Source organism: Natator depressus, chromosome 8, assembly GCF_965152275.1.
Source record: "Natator depressus isolate rNatDep1 chromosome 8, rNatDep2.hap1, whole genome shotgun sequence".
Classification (NCBI taxonomy): Eukaryota; Metazoa; Chordata; order Testudines; family Cheloniidae; genus Natator; species Natator depressus.
Genome location: NC_134241.1, coordinates 28,263,978 through 28,288,073, shown reverse-complemented (window position 1 = coordinate 28,288,073; position 24,096 = coordinate 28,263,978). Strand labels below are relative to the sequence as shown.

Genomic DNA, 24,096 nt, shown 5'->3' with positions numbered 1-24,096 from the left:
GTTCTGCAGTTGTAACAGATAGAATCTTTCAACATATTCCCTTAAACACCCTTCCAATGTAAAAACATAGTAGATAGTCTCCAGCCTCCATTTGTCAGCCAACATTTGATTCTGGGCCTATCCTGACAGACTCAGATTTGCAGATGGGATGAGAGTTGAGCTCACTCAGAGAGCAGAGAGACACTCTGGAAAATAGTTTGTCCCTGAGGTCAAAGTGAGGTTTTGTAAGATAACCAGTGATTATACTGCTTGGGCTTAATATTGTGAAGTTCAACATAAAGGAAGCTTACAGTGTTGCCTGATCCCAGGAACACAAAATCAGAGCTATTCACAGTCATTCTTGATCATTTCCTGCTTGTACAGTCGCAAGTCCATCATTTACTTCCTCTCACTGAGTAAACCATAAAATCTTCTATTGAAAATCAGTCTCATTGCATAATTATTTCTAGAAACTCCATAAAGGCCTGATCCTGTGAAGTATCCTTTGTTCTCATAGTATTTCAGCACCTTGAAGAATCATCAAGGGACTGATATGCATTAGTCATAATGGGAGTTGTGGGTGCAAATCAAAATAGGAATGTTCCTCTTAGTTGTAAATCAGATGAAATTCTTGGATTTATATTGTTTCTGCACACAACCAATGAAAAGCAACTAACTCTTTCATAAGAGATATTCAACATCAAGTGGAGCTAGTCAAAATTTGTAATTAAAAAAAAATACTGAAAAAGACAAGGGAAACTTTTCCCACTTTTCATCAAACTCTGCTACCAGGTATTATTTAGTTAAGAATATGACATCATGAATTAGACTTTGTTTGCCCACAACAGTTGGGCAAACAAGTTATATAATAGGCTAGGTATAAAACTGATAATCAAATTACCTGCTTTAAAGACCAACTTGCTATGAAAAAATGCCCTCGATAATAAATGAACTTATCTCCTTCTGACTGTACCTAATAGATGTAATCTTATTTAACACCAGCCCCTCTGTGTTTTTCCACACAATTGCACCACTTTTGATGCAAGAACCTTTTGTTCCGCAACCCCTGCCTTCTTAGAACACCATTATCACTGGCACCGGTAGTATTAATTTACTGAGTGCTCATAAGGGCTCCATAAAAACAAAGGGGAAAAAACCAACACCATGCCCTTTGGCCAGAGGTTCTTGCAATGCAAGGCCCCAGTTCTGCCACAAGATTTTGAGGTGGTGGAATCCATTCACCTACCCATCCAAAGCATATCACCCATCTCAGTGATTTCCAGGCACAAAGTAAAGGGGGGGTGAGACAATTAGAAGCAGCTTGAAGCCCACCCCCTCTCCATCCAAAGAAACAGATCATTTTAAAATGGAGCTCCCTCAAATTTGCTCCACCTACATTCCATACTACATTCTTGAGGTAGAATACTATTCACTACCCCCAAACCATCATCAGTTCCCGTCCCTTATACTCTGGTCCAGTATGCCCTTTGCTCACTATGCTTCCTTCTCCTCAGTATCATAGTGATGCTACTCTAGTTGGCTTCCTTAACAAGCAGCCATTCCCCACAGTAGTAACAGGTGGATGGATGGTCGGTCCTGTCACCTTTCCTGGCCACAATGGTGTCAGGAAAGTCATCCTGTGGTTATTGGTTGTGTTGAGGTTTGTCTGTTGGGTTTGGTGGTCAGCTAGGTAACGGATCTTATTTGCTTTTGAGATGGGCAGGTAGCTGACTTGGAGACACATAGAATTATAGAAATATAGAGCTGGTTGGGACTCACTGCACTGAGGCAGGATTAAGTATACTTAGACCATCCCTAACAAGTGTCTGTATAATCTGTTCTTAAAATCCTCCAATGACAGGGACTCCAGAATAGACAAATTCATCTCCTAGGCTGGAGAGTGGGTTGGGTTCAGACTCCTCCCAGTACCAGCTCTTCAGATTCTGAGCAAGCAGCAGACACTAGTGGGAAGTAGCAGGATCAAGTTCGGCAGTAGCTTGAGTGTCTCTGGATTAAGTTTAGAAGCGTGAGCAACAAGGGTGATGTTGTGGTGGGACGCTGCTATAGACCGCCAGACCAGGGGGATGAGGTGGACGAGGCTTTCTTCCAGCAACTAACGGAAGTTACTAGATCGCAGGCCCTGGTTCTCATGGGAGACTTCAATCACCCTGATATCTCCTGGGAGAGCAATATAGCGGTGCACAGACAATCCAGGAAGTTTTTGGAAAGTGTAGGGGACAATTTCCTGGTGCAAGTGCTGGAGGAACCAACTAGGGGCAGAGCTCGTCTTGACCTGCTGCTCACAAACCAGGAAAAAATAGTAAGGGAAGCAAAAGTGGATGGGAACCTGGGAGGCAGTGACCTTAAGATGGTCAAGTTCAGGATCCTGACACAAGGAAGAAAGGAGAGCAGCAAAATACGGACCCTGGACTTCAGAAAAGCAGACTTTGACTCCCTCAGGGAACTGATGGGCAGGATCCCCTGGGAGAATAACATGAGGGGAAAGGAGTGCAGGAGAGCTGGCTGTATTTTAAAGAATCCTTATTGAGGTTACAGGGACAAACCATCCCGATGTGTAGAAAGAATTGTAAATATGGCAGGCAACGAGCTTGGCTTAACAGTGAAATCCTTGCTGATCTTAAATACAAAAAAGAAGCTTACAAGAAGTGGAAGATTGGACAAATGACCAGGGAGGAGTATAAAAATATTGCTCAGGCATGCAGGAGTGAAATCAGGAAGGCCAAATCACACTTGGAGTTGCAGCTTGCAAGAGATGTGAAGAGTAACAAGAAGGGTTTCTTCAGGTATGTTAGCAACAAGAAGAAAGCCAAGGAAATTATGGGCCCCTTACTGAATGAGGGAGGCAACCTAGTGACAGAGGATGTGGAAAAAGCTAATGTACTCAATGCTTTTTTTGCCTCTGTCTTCACGAACAAGGTCAGCTCCCAGACTGCTGCACTGGGCAGCACAGCATGGAGAGGAGGTGACCAGCCCTCTGTGGAGAAAGAAGTGGTTCGGGACTATTTAGAAAAGCTGGACGAGCACAAGTCCATGTGGCCGGCTGCGCTGCATCCGAGAGTGCTAAAGAAGTTGGCGGATGTGATTGCAGAGCCATTGGCCATTATCTTTGAAAACTCATGGAGATCGGGGGAGGTCCCGGACGACTGGAAAAAGGCTAATATAGTGCCCATCTTTAAAAAAGGGAAGGAGGAGGATCAGGGGAACTACAGGCCAGTCAGCCTCACCTCAGTCCCTGGAAAAATCATGAGCAGTTCGTCAAGGAATCAATTCTGAAGCACTTAGAGGAGAGGAAAGTGATCAGGAACAGTCAGCATGGATTCACCAAGGGCAAGTCATGCCTGACTAACCTAATTGCCTTCTATGACAAGATAACAGGCTCTGTGGATGAGGGGAAAGCAGTGGCCGTGTTATTCCTTGACTTTAGCAAAGCTTTTGACACAGTCTCCCACAGTATTCTTGCCAGCAAGTTAAAGGAGTATGGGCTGGATGAATGATCTATAAGGTGGATAGAAAGCTGGCTAGATTGTTGGGCTCAACGGGTAGTGATCAGTGGCTCCATGTCTAGTTGGCAGCTGGCATCAAGCGGAGTGCCCCAAGGGTCGGTCCTGGGGCTGGTTTTGTTCACTATATTCATTAATGATCTAGGAGAACTTCAGAAATAAAAGGGCTAGTGATTTACTCCACCCCAGACAGAAGGTAAGATTCCCTCTCACAGAGCTCAAAAGGTGGATTCTGTTAATGACGAGCTCACATGAGGCCCTAGCAACTCACTGGTGAAAAGCATATGGAAAAAGTTTGTTTGTTTTTAATAAATCTTTAAGGTTCAAAATAATTATTTAAAGTAAGAGATTAGACATCATGAATGTGTTTGGTATTAATCATGATTAATTCATTTGCTATTTTCCGGATATTACAATAACAGATAGTCTACTATAATATAGTCATTAATGTGTAACCCATTATTTTAAAACATTAAGACAGTTTCAACAAGAAAGCTCTTTGTATATTGCTGTAATCTCTGTCCTTCTCTCCAGTTTGTGGCTTACTGCCTTATCAGTAACTCTTTCTGATGTATGCTTTTCCTCCCCAGTACGATGTCCGGGCACTGTGGTCTTGCTAAGTCCCTGAACCTTAACTCAAGAATTACAGAGGTAAAGGGTAATACTTTCTGCCTGAGAGCTCTACATTTCATTCAATTTCTCAGAGAATATGTTTATATATAGAATTCTTCACATGGTTTAGCTCACTATTTCCTTTATACTACAGAAAATATGTTATTGTAACTGCAAAGACAGGCCATCTTGGTACACCCTGAAAAATCCTATTGTTTACCATATGAATGACAGGCACAGAGGATCGACTCTGAAGATCAAAGATAAGATTGTATCATCAAATGTGGCATACAAAGACACAGAGAAAGGGGAGGACCCGATCAACTGTGAACATTTAATCTATTCTTTGTTTGCATACTGCATGCTATATAATAAGAAGGAACTATAACATGGGGACATTTTAAAAACACTCTCTTTTGGTTGCTTAGTATTGTCCCTTAATGTCTTGAAAAACTGTTCTGTGAGCACTCTGTCTAAACGAATGTCCACATTTAATCACCCCAAATGCACCTTCACTGCATACCAGATGTGTCATTAACTATTGCTGAAAAAAAGTGAAATAAAGTCACTCAGCATGAGAATACTGTGGAATAAGTCAACACTAACAGATGGTGTTTATTTTGTCACTGCTTGTGTTAAAAATTACCACCTATTCCATCAAATCAGTTTCTTTAAGGTGGACTCTTTATGTAAAAAGTGCCACAGAAAATGTTTTGTTTTTTTATCAGCTGTCACTGAGTTCCTTAAAATATGAGCACTTCTTTTCATGGTTTCCAGTTTTCTAGGACATGGTGCAATACACAGGAGATAGGTTTGTATAAATCTGACACGATAGAGTATTTTGCCAGCAACTCTGTCTTGCAACACGCAATCTGTTTTGTTTCTCAAACAAAGTTTGCAAATTTGTTAGCTTGAATATGGTGTTTTCAAGATACAAATTCCATAACAAAGATTAAATCTGCCCTTGGGATTAACCCACTTGATACTGTCATCAATTTGTTTGTTTCTAGTACCCAATCCGTAAGGATTTTTTTTTTCAGAATTTCTTCCATTCTCACAATTTTTATTTTTTAAGCATATAAATTTTGCTATGCAGTTTACATGCTCTAGTGGATGATTTCTGGGCAAAACACCATGTTCTGAGAAAAGTAATTGTTACATCTGAAGCTGGCTACTATAGAAATCAATGCTAACACCCCAGGATATAAATACATTTTTGCTTATCTACTTTATAAGAGTTTCTTTTTTTTTAAAACCTGTGCTAGGACAATGAAACTGAAATATTTCAAATCCACAGTAAAATAGAGAGGGTCAAATTCATCCCTTGTGTAACTCCATTGACTTTAAGGGAAGAGAGACTTCAATGGAGTCACCACAGGGTACATTGTGTCCAGTGTATGTAAATATAATTTACAACAATAATGGAACATATTTGTTTCTGAAGATTACTGGAAATGAGTTTTCAGAGTAACAGCCAAGTTAGTCTGTATTCGCAAAAAGAAAAGGAGTACTTGTGGCACCTTAGAGACTAACCAATTTATTTGAGCATAAGCTTTCGTGAACTATATCCGATGAAGTGAGCTGTAGCTCACGAAAGCTTATGCTCAAATAAATTGGTTAGTCTCTAAGGTGCCACAAGTACTCCTTTTCTTTTTGGAAATGAGTTTGTTATTTTAAATGTCATGCTACAGAAATTAGAGACCCATACGAACTCCTCAGATCCCAAAATTAACAACTCAAAAAGTAATTACACTGAAACTAGTTTAAGTAAATTATTTTCGATTTGTAAATCAGAAACTACAACTGAGTCTACAGATATTTATTGAAGAAAACTTGTTGGGGGAGTTATATATATTACATATACATATATTTATACACACACACACAAAATTAACCATCACTATTAAAAAACCTATCAGCACTAGAAGGATGCTACAGAACACCACGAACACTCTGGAGTCCATTCCATTGTCTTGAGTTATATATTTGCAGTGTACACAATGTATATGTATCACACACACAAAAATCATGTCAAAAGAACATTAATGTTGCATAGTTAAGTGCTTGGAAGTTAGGAAATGCTATAATTAAGGTTTCCTGTGCAACCTTAATGTGCCCCCCAGTACATATGTATTTTGCTATACTTTTTAATTACATGATCACATACTATTTTGTCCAATGGACTCCTGGCCACTTCAGTACAGAGTATAGGATGATGCTCAGTTAAATGACCAACTATTCAATATTTTGTTTTCTTCTCATTGAAAAATGTATGGCCTCAGACCTTATTTACTGCACACTATTCAAGCCCTGCTCTGAAGACAGAATTACTATCCTTGTGGGCTTTTCACTTTGGCCTCTGAGTGATTCAGAAATGTTTACAAATTTATTTTAACAACATCCCTGTGTGGGGAGAGGGTATTATTATCCCCCACATTGTAGATCAGGAACTGAGGCACAATAAGATTAAAGTAAAACGAATCCACTAAGTTAGGATTAGTGAGACTAATTTTGAGACATTTAGGACCCGATTTTCCAGAATACTTAGCATTATACAGCACTTCCTATGTTTAAAGCATAGCTCTTGTTGACTTCAGTTTCAGCTATGAGTGAAAATCAGACACTAGGATTCAAGTCAGGCACCCAGAAAATGAGGAAACAATAGTGACCACCTCTGAAATGTCTGATTTAAGTGATTTGCCTAGCATCACACAGGAACTCAGGGTATGTCTCTACTGCAATTAAAAACTCATGGCTGGCTTCCACCAGCTGACTCAGGGTCATGGGACTCAGGCTCAGGGGCTGTTTAATGGCGGTATAGACTTTCGAGCTCAGGCTGCAGCCCGAGATCTGGGACCCTCCCACCTCACAGGGTCCTAGAGCCCAGGCTGCAGCCCACACCCAAGTGTCTATACTGGAATTAACCAAATCCTTAACCTGAGTCCCGTGAGCCAAAGTCAGCTGTCATGAGCCAGCCATGGGTTGTTAAGAAAGCTTTTTAAGGGGTAGAAAAAGAGCCCTTAAATTCAAACACTATGATTTATCAAAATAAATCAAGAAGTTATCATAGAAATAAGTGTTTTGCTGAATAAGGATAGGTTTCAGAGTAACAGCCGTGTTAGTCTGTATTCGCAAAAAGAAAAGGAGTACTTGTGGCACCTTAGAGACTAACCAATTTATTTGAGCATGAGCTTTCGTGAGCTACAGCTCACTTCATCGGATGCATACTGTGGAAACTGCAGAAGACATTATATACACAGAGACCATGAAACAATACCTCCTCCCACCCCACTCTCCTGCTGGTAATAGCTTATCTAAAGTGATCATCAAGTTGGGCCATTTCCAGCACAAATCCAGGTTTTCTCACCCTCTGCCCCCCCCCCCCAAACTCACTCTCCTGATGGTAATAGCCTATCCAAAGTGACCACTCTCCTTACAATGTGCATGAAAATCAAGGTGGGCCATTTCCAGCACAAATACAGGTTCTCACCCCCACCCCTTTCCCAAAAAACACACACACACAAACTCACTCTCCTGCTGGTAATAGCTTATCCAAAGTGACCATTCTCCCTACAATGTGCATGATAATCAAGGTGCACAAGTGGTCACTTTGGATAAGCTATTACCAGCAGGAGAGTGAGTTTGTGTGTGTGTGTTTTTTGGGAAGGGGGGGGGGTGAGAAAACCTGTATTTGTGCTGGAAATGGCCCACCTTGATTTTCATGCACATTGTAAGGAGAGTGGTCACTTTGGATAGGCTATTACCAGCAGGAGAATGAGTTTGTGTGTGTGGTTTTTGGAGGGGGGTGAGAGAACCTGTATTTGTGCTGGAAATGGCCCACCTTGATTATCATACACATTGTGAAGAGAGTGGTCCCTTTGGATGGGCTATTACCAGCAGGACAGTGAGTTTGTGGGGGGGGGGGGGGGCAGAGGGTGAGAAAACCTGGATTTGTGCTGGAAATGGCCCAACCTGATGATCACTTTAGATAAGCTATTACCAGCAGGAGAGTGGGGTGGGAGGAGGTATTGTTTCATGGTCTCTGTGTATATAATGTCTTCTGCAGTTTCCACAGTATGCATCCGATGAAGTGAGCTGTAGCTCACGAAAGCTCATGCTCAGATAAATTGGTTAGTCTCTAAGGTGCCACAAGTACTCCTTTTCTTTTTGTGAATAAGGATAGTTTGCTGATGGTTCGATTACTTAATAATGCCCCGATCCTGCAATCTCAGCCACATGGCTAGACTCTTATGATTGTACAGAGTCCCACTGAAGTCAGTGGGGCTCGGCATCAATGCAGGAGTGAGCACACACAGATCTGATTGCAACCTAAGTCAGTATCACTATGTCTTCTTTTATCCTAACACCAAATGTCCTCTTTTTCCTGTGGAATTCCTGGAGGGCGGGGGAAGAAGTACTGGCCTAACATAACTCAGAAATTATTCAAGAACATAATGCTTATCTAAAAATTAACCTGATATTGTGAGAGCTTGGGTTACATGGTTCAAACACGGAGGAGAGCTTTAAGCAACTTCACCGTATTCAAAATTGATAAATATAAATTGCATATCAGCCTGATAGACAAGTCATGGTTTTGGCCATACCGTGTCACTGGGCTTTGGGTAAAAAGAAGAAAGTATTGGGAGAATAAAATCTGTTATGCTAGTTTTATAACTCTGCAAACACATATCAGATCTGAGTGCCTCCCTGACATTTCAAGACTATAACAATTTAATAATAAATAATAATAATAATAAAAAAGATGGTCATGGTGCTAAATATGGGCATACATAACTAAAATATAACAATACACAAAATAAAACGGTACAAACAGAATACATTAAAAACAAAAGGACTAAAATGCTAAAGCCGTGAAGCACCATGAGAAAGGACAGCCCTATTGAGGAAGTGGACAACCTCTCTAAAAAAAAAGAAGTACCTTCATTAGTTTATTTAAAAATGGGAGGGGATGAGACAGATCATCCACAGGCAGCAAGTTCCACATGCTGGTGGCCAGGCATGTGGAGTCAGAGCACACACACATTGCCACCAGCATGATCCTCAAGAAGGATGCTTCGGTGAGTTATTTTTAGGGTGACCACATAGCAAGTATGAAAAATTGGGACAGGAAGTGGCGGGTAATAGGTGCCATTATAAAATAAAGCCCTGAATATCGGGACTGTCCCTATAAAATAGGGACATCTGGTCACCCTAGTTAGTTTTAAAACTACAATAATCTGTTTTTTGATAGGCAGAAAATGTGAAAGACTTGGGGTGATCTTCATGGGCTCAGTCCAGCCAGATTCTGAGCATGGACCATGGAGCACACCGACAACTTAGGGTGCTCAGAATCTTATAAAATAAAGCTCAGTATGAACACTGCTGACCAAACATGCTACTGCACTCATCTGTAAGGCAGGTCTGAATGGTATCTTTCTAACTACATTTCCAAAGTGCCCATCACTACAGTACCTAGGCTCAGCAGTTAGCTGCCCTTCCTATAATTATCTCTTGCTGAATGTTTTGGTGAGCAGTGATGACATCTTGTTCCTTGGCACATACTGAATGTATCAGAGTATCACACATTTAGTCAGTATACTGCAAACAATTCATGTACTTAGCAAGCACACGTATGAACTGGACACCTCTCAAATGAAAAACTGAGGATTTTACTCACGCTAAAACAAAGGCTCCTGTACAGCTAATAGACCATGTGCACTAATAGGGTTACAGCACTATTTGGATGTATCCTCATCCAGAAAACACTTTAAACCAAGTGTTGGTGCTGTCAGTTTTTGGCAGTCAGATGGATGTTAAAGACCCCATGGCATTTTGGTTTTTTTTTTTTTTTTTAAAAGAATAGAGATAAAGCTGGGTCTTGGTCCTAATTCCTTCTCTGAATTATAAACATAATAGATTAAGCGAGCACTGTTACCAGTGACAACATCTGTATGTATAAGCTCACTCTTTTCTTGTAACAATTACAGTACACAATATGCAATACATTCTTCTACAAAGCTATGCCAAACCCTATGTGTAGAAATGATTCCATACGCAGAAAAGTCCCCAAGAGATGATTAATTTCTTTCCATTTCTTTGCCATGTGTTTATATTTTTATACTATTTCCCCAGTTACAGCAGAACCATAAATAAGAATTAAAACTGCTGTAAAAACAGACTATATATTTAATATTAATATTTACCACTAGATACTATTTCATTCATTTCTACATCACTGAATGCATGGGATGCGGCACAATATAAAACAATATAAAAATCCAACTATTTCCAGTGGGACGTGGGGTCAGGCTCCTAGGGAAAGCTAAACAAAATGAGCAACAAAACACAATATAATTCAGAAAAGAAAGGATAGGAAGAATACGGTGTTCATAGATGAAGTGACCCAGAGAGAAAGGCCTTGCAGAGAGCCCCTAAGATAGACATCAAGGGATTCTGGAGGACACACTCAAATACTGCTGCTATTAGTGTTGCGATTCTGTGATATACTGTTTCGGCCAAACTCATTGTTAGTGTAACTCGCTTGATTTCATTGATAGCTAGATCACTAGCCACAATACTATGGTCATGGGCACTTCAGAAATGCAGAGATATAGCAGATCATTTCTCATCTTTATTCAATTTATCTTTTTTTAAAGTAGCTACTAGCTACAAACTGGGCCTGATTTCTGTATCATAGACCTCTATCATGGGAATGTAATTCCTGTGGCTAACAAATTCTCTCTCACTGTAAACCTGGACTGATTTTTAAGGGCCTGATCCTATGAGATGCTGTAAGTATCCCAAGACTTATGGAGCACCCTCAACTCTCACTGACTACAAAGAAGGCTACCACAATCTGTAGGAGTCAGTGGTATTCAGCATTTGACATGATCTGGCCCTAGACAGGCAAAACAAAATAGGATCCTAACCTGGAGTTCTTGATCAGTCTATTATTATTTCTAGATTTGCTTGCATAGCACAACCTATCCATATATAAGGTTGTTTGCAAGACTCCAGGGGTAATCAAATGAATGTTAAAGAAGAGAGTACATCAGAAAAACAAAAAGAAAAACATCACTATCAAATGTTTAAAGATCAGAATCTAGGTTATTATTTCTTTTTAGGGCTCTGATTCAGCAAAGCCCTTGGGAACATGCTTAAATGCTTTGCTAAATAAGGGCCTAACTGAACACACGTCACAAAGATGATGATGGCTGTAAGACAAGGAAAGCAGAATAGCGTAATAGGAAGCATCTTTCATCTGAACAGCCAGTCAAACATAAAACAGAAATTGCAGCCTTGAGGGCATAAGGCTTTATCAGAAATGGCTCCTGGGAAATTAGTAAGGGCACAATGGAACATATTGACTAAGATCTAAGGTTAATGCAACTGGACATATCCAATGAATGAAAACAATGCTTAGTATTTAAGAGATATCAGGAGAAAGGGGTTTATTGAATCTTTATTTAGATAGAAAATCACACCAAGAAGCACTTGGTTCTAAGATCTTCATATGTTTAATCAACTATTAAAATTTTCTCCTAATAAAAGAAGAATGCCACATTATTTTTTTCACACTCCTCCCTTTTCCCAAGTGATTTTATCTATCTTGCTGTGGGGGTGAGGAGGAATGATGCAGTTATATACTTTAACAAAACTCGTCTGTCACGGAGGTAATTCTTTACAAAAATTCTGATTGTGTTATATAGGATATATAAGATAAAAAGCTTAACGTTGCCCTAAGAGCTACTGTCTGGATTTGAAACTGGTTTAGATAAAAAAATTCAGTCAAGGCAAAAGATGAACAGAGATATCACAAAATCTCTCATTAAAAAAGGCGGACTGCAACATCTCTGAAGCAGTACATGCAAACTTCCACTAATGAGCAAAAATATATGCAGCCACCCTTGTAAATAAATGACTGGTACAGATATTGTGGTGCCTGTCCTTAGGTCTGTGTATAAGCAGACCTGGCATCCCTCACATTATTCAGGAATCCTTTTGCCCGTAGCTGGCCTATGCCAGCTCTCTGGTTGGCTCAGGGGAATTGCAGTTCCTTCACCACCCATTCCTCCCTTAGGAGTCCAGTAACAAATACCCCAGCTTAAGAGTCAGTTAATAGATTGCAGTTATCTGAATAAAAGCCAGGTTTATTTACTACACAGTAGAAAACACAGAAAAATCCCACAAATAAAATATTTGATAAGCATAATATAAATACAGCAAGGCTAATCACTGCAGAAGCAAACTAGCCAGACTCTACGTTTATAGGGAATATGGGTTAAGCAAGACAAAAACCTTACGTATGAGAGAGTTCTTTGTCTCAGCCAGCTGCTGCCAGCCTGTCTGTCTGTCTTTCAATGTCTCAGAAAGGTGTGTGTGAAAATCTAAATAAAATAAAATAAATACATTTTAGAGACAACTCTTTGTTCTCCCTAATATTCCCCCATACACTGTTGATGTAACAAAGCTGGGCAAGGTCACAGAACGACAGTATATATATATTTAAATAACAGAATGCTGTTCATATAGAAATTACATGAGGGTTTATAAATTTTATACAACATGATCAATGACATGTAAAGAGGCTTAGGTATGCATAACATTTGTAACCCCAGGTAAGAACCCATTCCTGCAAGTGCTGAATACCATTGACTCCCACTGTCATCAGTGGGAGTAGGCAGAGTCTCCAAATGGGGCCCTAAATGTTACTGAGACTTAAGTGAATACATATTGAAACAAAGTCTGCCTCTGGATACATGCGCACAGTTTCCCCAAAAGTCAGTGAGATTTGTACATATCTATAAGAGACATTTAATATCCTAAGAAAAATAGTTTTACTAAATGCCCTATAGCACCATAATGTAAGTTACATGTTATATCTATTTAAAACACAATTTCAACTTTTTACTCATGATCTCTATTCTAATGCATCTCAAGAAACACTCTCCACTGTTTAGATAGGTTTGGGGTTTTTTGCGTTTACTCAAGATGCATACATAGATTTAAATTCAGAATCAACATAATCAGGCTCATTCTGCTGAATTTGAACTAGACACAGTCCAGTGATTTGGAATAAAAAAAATTCAAAGTGTTTCAAATATCACAGTTTATCAATTTCTAATAACATATGTTAGCTGAATGGTCTGAGAAATTGGTTTCTAAAGCCTCTCCAAAAGTTTCTATGCTAAAATAATCATTTTCAGAAAAGGAATCTCTATTAAAAGGGGAAAAAAGAAAAGGAAAATGTTCAGCTCTGAATCATGGATCAGTTAGAATTAAACTAATAAAAAACCTTTCATTTGAATGTTTATAACTATTTCAAATCTAAATTGAATTAAAATAAGGTATACATTTTAAAAACAATTATACTTCTATTTTCCCAAGAAATGTCTAGATCCTTGAAGAATCTGTCAGAGGATTTAATAACTACAAATAGTACTACTATTACTAAGTTTTGGTAAGTGATTAATCAAGAAAAGTAAAGTGAGGTAAAACTCAATTTTCAAGTAGAAAAGGAGTACTTGTGGCACCCTAGAAACTAACCAATTTATTTGAGCATAAGCTTTCGTGATCTACAGCTCACTTCATCGGATGCATTGGTTAGTCTCTAAGGTGCCACAAGTACTCCTTTTCTTTTTGCAAATACAGACTAACACGGCTGTTACTCTGAAATTTTCAAGTACTTACTTAAAAGTTCCGAAGAGGCCAGAAGCCTGGTAATTCATACAGGGTCTGTTTTTTGGAAAGTCTAAGTGCCCTCAATTTGCATGGATTTCACTGTGAGGTTATTTGGTCCTCTCTCAGTAGATATTCAACATCTTGCAGATACTTGCTCCTACTAATTTATGGCCATGGTTCATTAATGTCCCAATCCTGCACCCACTAGTTTCAGGATCAGCACTGAAAACATGTCTGTCTTGCTTTTCATTGTCACTTACGGTATGCAAAAAACCCAACCAAACAACAAACAAACAAAAGCCATTCAGTTTGATAACTGAATAAAGCCACTACACTGAAAAAAGTATTATTTCACTTGTACTGAAGGCATTAAAAGAAATGTGTTATACCTCTAGGAAGAGTAGGGGGAGATCTGTTTTACTTGGTATGCATTTCTAAACTGAAACATCTGCTATTTGATTGAAAGAGTAAAACCTCTTAAGACTTAGAGTAATGACTTTGGGGTGGAAAAATGTTCCAAAGAACATGACATATCCTTAGAAATTACACATAGCAAAAGACAGGCATGTGTGATTAGCAAATTGGCCACTAAGTGCTCTTGTACCACATACATGCAGTTGAGTATGATGTGCTGTAAAAATTGAACTCCTCGTGAAAAAGATGCAAAATAAATCATTTTCAGATACTCTGGCCCAGGACTAATCAGTTCAGTTTTATCTTTGATGAGACTGACTTTTGATTATGAAGCAGGGAGAAAAATATTGTAGATTTTTCAAGGGCACTCCATTGCAAGTAAAAAGCTATGAATAATACCACAAAAAATGTAGTCAAGCTAAGGAGGCATTTAGAAATCTAGAAAGCGGGGTCCTTATTGAATATTAATCCTGATAGCTTATTTTTAGCAGTCACAGAACAGGTAAACAGCCAATAATTCATAGCACATTTGTTCTTTTCAGTGGTACAAATGATTACCCAAAAGATGCAATATTAAAATGTAAGGGGAAAAAAGATTTCGAATAGGTTTGTTTAGTGCATAGACTTGGTGTTATATAGCATCTGTAACCTGGTATCTAGACAGAGACATGAATATAAATGCATAAATACAGAAGCGGCCGCTTCCCGCAGCTCCCATAGACCAGGAAGGGCGAAACGTGGCCACTGGGAGCTGCGGGCAGCCGTGCAAATGTAAACAAACTGTCTGGCAGCCCGCCAGCGGATTATCCTGACGTGCTGTGTGTAGCCCACAGGTTGCCCACCACTGTTCTCGATGGTGAACAGGCTACAAGGCAATACATCCCTTTTATGGGAAGGGCAAAATCACTGAACATGCAAAAGAGTGCCCAGTTTTATGTGCTTTTAGGACCATGTTTTCGGCCGACTCCCTTCTCAGCTACCATCTGTGCTCACTAATATATTTTACCATGCAAACACCTGCTTGCACACTTTAAAATTTCTAACCTTTGTAAACTCACAAAGGTTCAAATGTCTGCATGAAAGTATAGGCACCTGCAAAACACATGCACATGTGCATACAATTTATGCACCAACATGTGGAAGCAGTGGGATGTATATTTGGTGCACACAGATAAAGATGATATTTATGTCCCACAGAGAGAGAGAATATACATGATGGTGTACTGTGGCACAAAGTTTTTATTGGCGTGGATTTGGGATGGCCATACTACCCACAAGCAGCTGAGCAATGTGTGAGTTATGCAGATTGTGCCAGACAAGTGCCAATAAAGCATTTAGACCACACCATACCAACAAACACAGCTACAACAACCCTGCAAACATACGTAATGGGTTATTTTAGAAGTGTTTGGGAGGGTGGAGTTTTTTGCATGGGGGTGTACATGTAATTTTGTTGTAATTGGGACTATTTGTTTTGAATATCAATGCCAAAATCCCCATTACAATGCAATAGTTCTGATGTGGGCACTGCAGTACAGATAATAAAATTAAGCAATTTTAGTGGTTTGTAATCTAACAGTGTCTATTATATGCTAGAATAGGAACAGGATTTATGAAGTTTAATGTCTGGGATTTTTTGTTTAATAAAAGCTTTTGTTTTTATTTCAGATACAAGCAGAGAAAAAATCATCAACATTGGATCACATTGCCTTTTATAAATTCCTATATGTTTAGTGAAATCACACTATTTTGTCTTTATCTCTGGCCACCTTGGGAGTTTTGATCCTTACAATTACAAAGACAACAGAAGAGAACAACAAACTGTTCCCCCGCAGAAGCAGAGCCATCCATCTTTTTGATGTGAAACATCTAAAACAAATTTTTCAAAAATAATTTTACACTGTGCATTATCCAAGGCTCTGTTTCTCCAACAATTCTTAACAAAGGTTTTGTTACTGATACCCAGAGGAAAGAATAATTTAAATGTTGAGACACTTTTTAAAAATAATGTCATTTGTTGGGAAGTCTCTGTGGGTATTACCTTCCTTTGACACTCACAGGGAGTTAAACCTAATTGCATTTAGGGTTATCTCTAGCTGCTATGCTCAGAATCAAACATCCTCATGAGGACTATTGTTCTAACTAATATACTTATTAAGCACTTATTCAGATTTAATACAGTGTTTTATAAAAAACACCTCAAAGGGACAGTAATGGATTTTGCAATTATCAGGAAGGATAGAGTAGACTTTGACCTACAAGCACTGGTCTTCTAAAAAGAAAAAAAATCTTTTGTAAGTAAACACATAAGTCATTATGCTTAATTTTAGTCCCTATCCCACATGCCTCACCCATGTCTAGGAAAAGTACACTACACATGAACTTGCTATGCTTCATTTTATATCTTCCTGTTATTCACAGATCTTAGATAATATGTCAACACCCTCCACATGGATTACCTTCTTAGTACCAGTTTGCCAAGCCACCCTTGTCCTCATTCCAATCTCCCCTGAAGATTTACTTCTACAACGCTATCTGTTCCTACAATAGGTTTACTGGAGCTAGAGGTTATATACTGTACCTCCAAAAGAATTCTCTGCTAACAAGCACTAAATATAACTATATTTAAATAATTATAACTCCAAACCAGGTTTCCTGAGCCCTCCCTCAACCCACCTATTAACAGATTCCATGCTTGCAAAACTGAATTTCCATAATATTTTTCTATCAACTCTTTGTTTAAATAATTAATACAAAACAAGTTAGCTTTTTGTTTCCTAAAATTTCCTTTTAGTCTCCTGTCTCCAAACAGAAAAGGAGTACTTGTGGCACCTTAGAGACTAACCAATTTATTTGAGCATGAGCTTTCGTGAGCTACAGCTCACTTCATCGGATGCATACTGTGGAAACTGCAGAAGACATTATATACACAGAGACCATGAAACAATACCTCCTCCCACCCCACTCTCCTGCTGGTAATAGCTTATCTAAAGTGATCATCAAGTTGGGCCATTTCCAGCACAAATCCAGGTTTTCTCACCCTCCGCCCCCCCACACACAAACTCATTCTCCTGCTGGTAATAGCCCATCCAAAGTGGCCACTCTCTTCACAATGTGTATGATAATCAAGGTGGGCCATTTCCTGCACAAATCCAGGTTCTCAGGATTTGTGCAGGAAATGGCCCACCTTGATTATCATACACATTGTGAAGAGAGTGGCCACTGTGGATGGGCTATTACCAGCAGGAGAGTGAGTTTGTGTGGGGGGGGGGCGGAGGGTGAGAAAACCTGGATTTGTGCTGGAAATGGCCCAACTTGATGATCACTTTAGATAAGCTATTACCAGCAGGAGAGTGGGGTGGGAGGAGGTATTGTTTCATGGTCTCTGTGTATATAATGTCTTCTGCAGTTTCCACGGTATGCATCCGATGAAGTGAGCTGTAGCTCACGAAAGCTCATGCTCAAATAAATGGGTTAGTCTCTAAGGTGCCACAAGTACTCCTTTTCTTTTTGCGAATACAGACTAACACGGCTGTTACTCTGAAACCTGTCTCCAAACAGTTACCCTAGCTCCAGTCTAGCCTTTGCCTGCTCCCGCATACAGAGCAAATTGCTTCTGTGCCGCTGCTCCTCACCCACCATCTCCAGGATATTGATCTCATTCCTTCCCTACCCCCATTACAGTTGATTTGTAGGTTTTTTCCCAAGGTTGTGGTGGGAGTCTGACCAGATCCTCCCATTCTCAGCCACCATTGAGACTACTCTTTGGCTGGCTGGTGAGGAGGGGAACATCTGCGCTAGGCATCCCGTTCTCTAATTGGGCCCAGGTGGAGTCAATGACACACCCATCATACAGCACGCCTAGGATCTCACTGGCCAATAGGAAAGCAAGAAGAAAGGAGCTACAATAGCTTTTCTTCTCCCCTTTATACCTCCCTCCCCACTTGCTTGCAAGGCGGCCAGCAGCTTCTGGAAGCACTGCTGAATGGCTGCTGCAGGTCAGAGAGAGAGAGATGCTGCTCAACGGTGTGGTTCCAGTTCATACCACAGCCAGTTGCAGAATGTGATGGAGCCTGCATGGAAGGTGGGAAGGCAGCACGTTCTGTAATGCTTGGTGATGGCCTGGCTGCTATTGCCTTTTCCAAGACAGCCCTAACTAGTGCTATGCTTGTGGCTAACTCCAAAGGTCTCATGCCTGTTCTTGTCCTTTTCAATTTATCTGCATTCATCGCTGTGGATCACTATCTTCCTCTTCATCACCCTGACACGTGTGGCTGCTTCTGACTTGGCACTTCTTTTCTTCTTAACTTTTCTGCTCAGAATAAGCTGGAATCATAACCTTTCTTTTCAACATCTTTTATTTTGTATCACTAAGGGCTTTGGTCCCCTACTCATTAATCTTTATACTCTCCCTTCTCTTCCCCTTAGCCAATATTTAATTTTCATCAGTGTTTGATTTGGTTGTTTTTTTTTTTATCATTGATCACTTATGTTTTTGCAGAGATGGGCCCAAACCACAATATTCAGATTCTGGATCAAAACTTCTACAAAGTAGAGGGAAGTTTGGATCTGGGTTTCTGCTTCCGGCCCATCTCTATGTTGTTTTCATGTTGTCGTCACTTCGTTGTCTTATCCTGCTCTAATGTTTTGGATCAAAAATATTAAATAAAAATTAAATGTTTTGTACTTTCAACCAGAGAACTCATGCTCTCTATATGCAATTGGTGACTTCGAAGAATTAGAGGAAAATCTGATGATGACAGGTAGAAATAAAAAACGACCACAAAAAATGAGTTGCTCTGCTTTTTAATAAAACATGCCACTTGATCTATTCTGATTTTACACCAAAAACAGCCTATGCAACTGTTCTTTTCTTCTGTTTTCTTTAAGTGATAGAAATACCTATTCTGGTGTTTTATTCTATTGTGTTCTATTTTACATTTTCTTTATGATGTGTTGTTTGATCTTTTCTTGTCCTTGGAGCCAGAGTTGTAGTTATTTGCTTCTCTGAACTACATTCACCAAGCCAATTAAACTAAAAACAGCTTGCTTCTTCATATTTATGTGCTGTATTGTTCCAGTAAGTTGCAAACAGCATTATTTTCCAGAAGAGAACTCGGAATTGTATCCTCTTCTTTTCTGCTATCCACACAACCCACATTTTTTCTTAAAAAAATAAATAAATCCACAATTCAATATTTGAAGACACTTTCCAAAATAGTAATGAAATTATTAAAAACACCACAGGAAACAAGTCACTAGTGTTAGTTCAAGTAACTTTGGCAGCTCATTGAAATCAGTTACAGATGTGCCACTTTTTCACCCTTTCCCATTCATAAAAGGCACATTTTAGAAAAATTACAAATGAAGGCTTCTGATCCACCACTGCATCAAAATGGGACTTGGAAATAATTTTACATGAATTTTCATACTGTCCTAAACTGCTGGTAAATATTATCAATACTAATCTTGTTGTGCCAGAAGTCAGATTTTCCAAGTGTATTGCTTGCAACGGTTGTACAGAACAAAGTAATTAGCAGCGTGTGAAAACACTATGTAACTGTTAGAAAAAGAAAGAAAATCTCTTCGTTTGCATCTCCATTTTCCAAGGACTAGTAAAATTATTAGGCTCTATTCTCACATTCAAGAGTGCAGGCACATGCATAATTCAGATTAGCGTTAACAGGCATTATCCATATAAATACATGCATGTCTCCGAAGGTCAGTCTTCACTAGAGAGGTAACACAGGCAAGCAGTACCTGGGTCTGAATACCCAGATTAGCCTAGCTCTGGGGTAAACAGCCACTCTGCAAAGCCATATCAAGTTACTTTGTCCTTACTAGTGCTGCATTCCCATGTGCGTGTCACTAGGACTTCCAGGGAATTGTGAAAAGGCACTGGAGAACTACCAGCACTTGAGTGATATACCCTGCATCTTCACTGCAATGTGGGTGGGTTATCAGCCTAAGTGAAAGTGGTGCCCAGGCTAAAACTAACGTACTTTCCCAGGTAGGCCAATGAGTCCAGATTGAAAGCACCCATAAACTTGGGTAAGACGGTTTTGTGTGTGGAAGGGAGGGGAGTTAGTGGCAACACCTGAATAAGTGCCAAGTTAACTCTGTAATGAAGACGTACACTGAAGGAATAGCCTTGATATATCCATAAATATCTCCCCATACAGCACAGATGTTGGCCACATCAAAGGAGAAACTTTGGGACTGATCATGCTCATAGATCCTCACAAGAAGGGACTCTTCAAGAACAGATCTTGCCATTCTTGTGTGAAAGGAGGAGTGAGAAACTTCAACGGCCACCATCCCCCACTTGAGGCCTGTGACCGAGAAAACCCCTGAATTTACACCCTACACTATTGTAATAATCTTTGTAAAAAATATGCCTTTTGGTGCACCTCGGAATGTGACACCCCTATTAATAAGGATCCTGGGGCAGCTACTGGCTGGGAAAGTCCTGGTAGCATGGTTCTAATGGAATTGGTCTGTGCAGATACACTGTGCCTCTAGAGAATCACTCCCCACTATCTTCAGAGTGGCAGCCGTGTTAGTCTGCATCAACAAAAACAATGAGGAGTCCTTGTGGCACCTTAGAGACTAACAAATTTATTTGGGCATAACCTTTCATGGGCTAAAACCCATTATCTGTAGGGCTTGGGGCCAGACCTATTCACACTTCCTAAAGAGGAAAGGGAGATGACCTTAACCCTCCACCACCAGAAGAATTTGAAAGAAACTCAACAATGGAAATCTTGCAGAGTCTTCCTCTTTCCCAGACCCTCTCCCACAGCTATTTCCACAGTTGTGGGTAAGCAAACCATTCACTGCTATTGGCTCTGGTTCAGTATTATGACTTCATAATTTCAGCCTTAAAAAAATAAAATAGCAGCTCTGTTACAAGCAATGGAATTATACTTATGTTTAATAAGAGAAGCTGGAGTTTGAAGTAGAAGCTATAGCTAGGTTTAGGGTACTTGCACTTTCTTTAATATCTCTGCTACACAGTTCCTGATCCTAAAGCCTTTTGTATGGCTATCCCACTATCTGTACAAAAGCTATTTAAAATAGTAATCAGACTAGTGCTTTTACATCAAGTAGTGCTCCAAGACACACCCTTATACCTGCAAAGAGCAATATCTTAATTATTAGATTAATGGGGAGAATTTAGTGAAGCACGGACTGCAGAAATGAATAGTCCACAGTGGAGTTTTGTATTGCTTTGTCTAAACCAGTTGCAAAAAAAATCTATGCCAAATGTTCCCTCCCCAACTGTAGAGGAGGAATTGACATTAACAGAGCTTGCCAAAAGCAGTAGAAAGATGCCCAGGAGATCTGCAAACTCAAAATTTAGAAGTGGACAATATACAGTAAATGCTGTATGTGATTACTGATGCCATTCATGGAACTTATCCATGACCATTATCAGCATTTAAATGAATATGTTAAAAACACTGCAGCACAAGCTAGACTGAGATGGTCAAGAGAAATCTACATTTGCCTTCATTTTTTGGGACATGTGTTAATATTCTACACCTCTACATCTGGAGAGTTCAGAGTAGAGATGAGTCAGCCAAGATGTTACCAAAATACCAAAGATGTTAGGTTCTTGCAAGAAGAAAATATGACTAGTGTGTGCTAATAACTCTTGGAACCACTGGATCTTGCAATGGCTACCAAATCACCTTCATGTGTAGGCTGACTTCAGTCAGTACCTCCCCAGTGCCTTTTATCACAGTCCTGAAATCTAAGTGAAACAAAAAGCGAAAAATGGTGCCAACTTATACATAGATTATAATATCCTCATTGTCCATTCTTTATTAAACTAAGAGCACATACTCACTTCAGTTTTAGCTTAATGCAGTGCAGACAAACATATAGGCCTCAGAGGAAGCAAGCCAGTGTACTGACCTGTATTAAACCTCTTTTGACCCTCACAGTCACGCAGACTCACAAGTACAAAGTAATGCACTTCGGTGCACACAAGGAGGAAAGATTCCTTTAAAATAAACACACATTTTCCATCTGAAATGATGAGAACTGTCCACTTTCTACAAATAGATCCAGCTTTATCCCATTGGAATTACCAAGCATTTCAAGCAGTAGGCATCAGCAGGCACTGAAGCGGAAATTATCTGCCAAGTACCATTCTGCTTCTTCCTTTGTGAGTAAAGGAATAAAGTGATGTTAGCAATTTTTGATCAGATTGTATTCATTTTAATTTAAGAGATATTGTCAGCAAAAATGGAGCATTGTGACAGTTCCAACATAAATGTTGAGGCATTCATGGAAAAATGGAGAGGCTGTTCTCTCAAACAAGGGACAAAATAAAATAAATGAGTGTGACCTGCAGAGAGCCTGAAAGCCTACATTTACTGTCTGCTTGCTGGGAAGTTGCAATCTGAGTTGCACAAAAAGTGGACTTACATGTTTCAGAGATACAGGCTCATGTGATGAAATATCCACAGACACTTCTATTATCAGTGCTGGGATAGGGAAGCCTTTGATATGTATAGTAGGTGCCATATGAAACTCAACATTCACTTCTTCAAGTGCAGTGATAGCCATTAAATGTTGCCACATAGTGGTATGTGAGAGACGACTGTTTTCCCCCTACACTTGCAATTGAAATGATAATTGTTGATATACTGATGGTAACACAAACAATGCAAAGGGGCAAATGTTGAGTCTTATTGGCACTCAGCTTTCAAAATTACAGGATAAAGCTTTTGTCTAGTTCTCTCTAACAGAAATCTTGTTGTTTGACAGGCTCGTATTTCCCATAAATAATATATCATCCGGTGATATTACTGTCACCAGCTGAGGCAGTATCCATTCTGCCCCCTTTTTAGGATTTTGTGATTTTCAGAATGAGGCTTTATTATTAACACCCTCCACCCCCAAAAAAAGACTGCTATCAAAATGTTAGCTTGTATCAAGATGACTCAGTATCTCCTTTCTAATTCTGAGTGTGAGATACTGTCCTCAGTCAAAAATTAAATGTTCATTTTTAACTTGTTTATGTAAGTTATTAAGCAATGAATAAGTTGCTGCGTCTGTCACAAAAAGTTTTGGGAAAAGTCACAGATGACTCACAGTGTATTTTAATTAAAACATGATTTTTTGAAAATTTGTCAGATTTTGTGATATTGTCATTATCTCTCCCCACCCTACACCTGCTGTTACTTATCCACCCACTCAGCCATCACTCTTCCCATTTCAAATAAGATCTACGGATGGGAATTTAGATTACAGCTTCTAGTCTGTGACTCATGGAGTTGATAAAACATGCAATCTTGGACTTAAAAATAAAGATACACCATTCACAGTCAGGAAAAAACAATGCCCAAGCAATGAAAGGTGGAAGAATCAGACCCGAAGAAGTTAATTCTCTCTTTAATGGGTGACTGTTTTAAATGATAGTGAAAATGTAACACTATAAAAAAGAACACAATATATGCATCTTTGTTTAGGTTTGGTAAAATTTAAGAACTAAATCCTGCCCTCTATCTAGGTCAAGTGTGGGCAGACTTTTTGACCCAAGGGCCACATTGGGGAATAGAAATTGTATGGTGGGCCATGAATGCTCACAAAATTGGGGTTGAGGTGCAGGAGGGGGTGCGGGCTCTGGGGTGGGGCTCAGCGCTGGCCTTACCATGTGGCGAACTGAGGTGGAGGAAAACTTACAAAATGTTGTGGGCCAGCCCTGGTGGGGCTGGGGATGAGGAGTTTGGGGTATAGGTGTGTGCTCTGGTCTGGGACCGAGGGTTTCGGAGGGCGGGAGGGGGATCAGGCCTGCGGCAGAGGGTTTGGGCATGGGGAGAGGCTCAGGAGGTGCAGGCTCTGAGCAGCACTTACCTCAAGTGGCTCGTGGAAGTAG

The 24,096-nt window shown here is 39.7% G+C and overlaps 1 protein-coding gene across 13 annotated transcripts in view; it reads right to left on the bottom strand.

Annotated features, from left to right (window-relative positions):
• Positions 1-24,096, bottom strand: part of TENM2 (teneurin transmembrane protein 2) — a 1,431,609-nt gene that overhangs the window by 467,175 nt on the left and 940,338 nt on the right. For 7 of the 13 annotated variants that reach the window (XM_074960653.1, XM_074960654.1, XM_074960659.1 and 4 more), the window contains one exon: positions 12,416-12,499. The exons of the other annotated variants lie outside the window; for them this stretch is intronic. In XM_074960653.1, the coding sequence (XP_074816754.1) occupies positions 12,416-12,499 (84 nt within the window). The remainder of the gene's footprint in view (positions 1-12,415; positions 12,500-24,096) is intronic. 13 annotated transcript variants of the gene reach the window in all.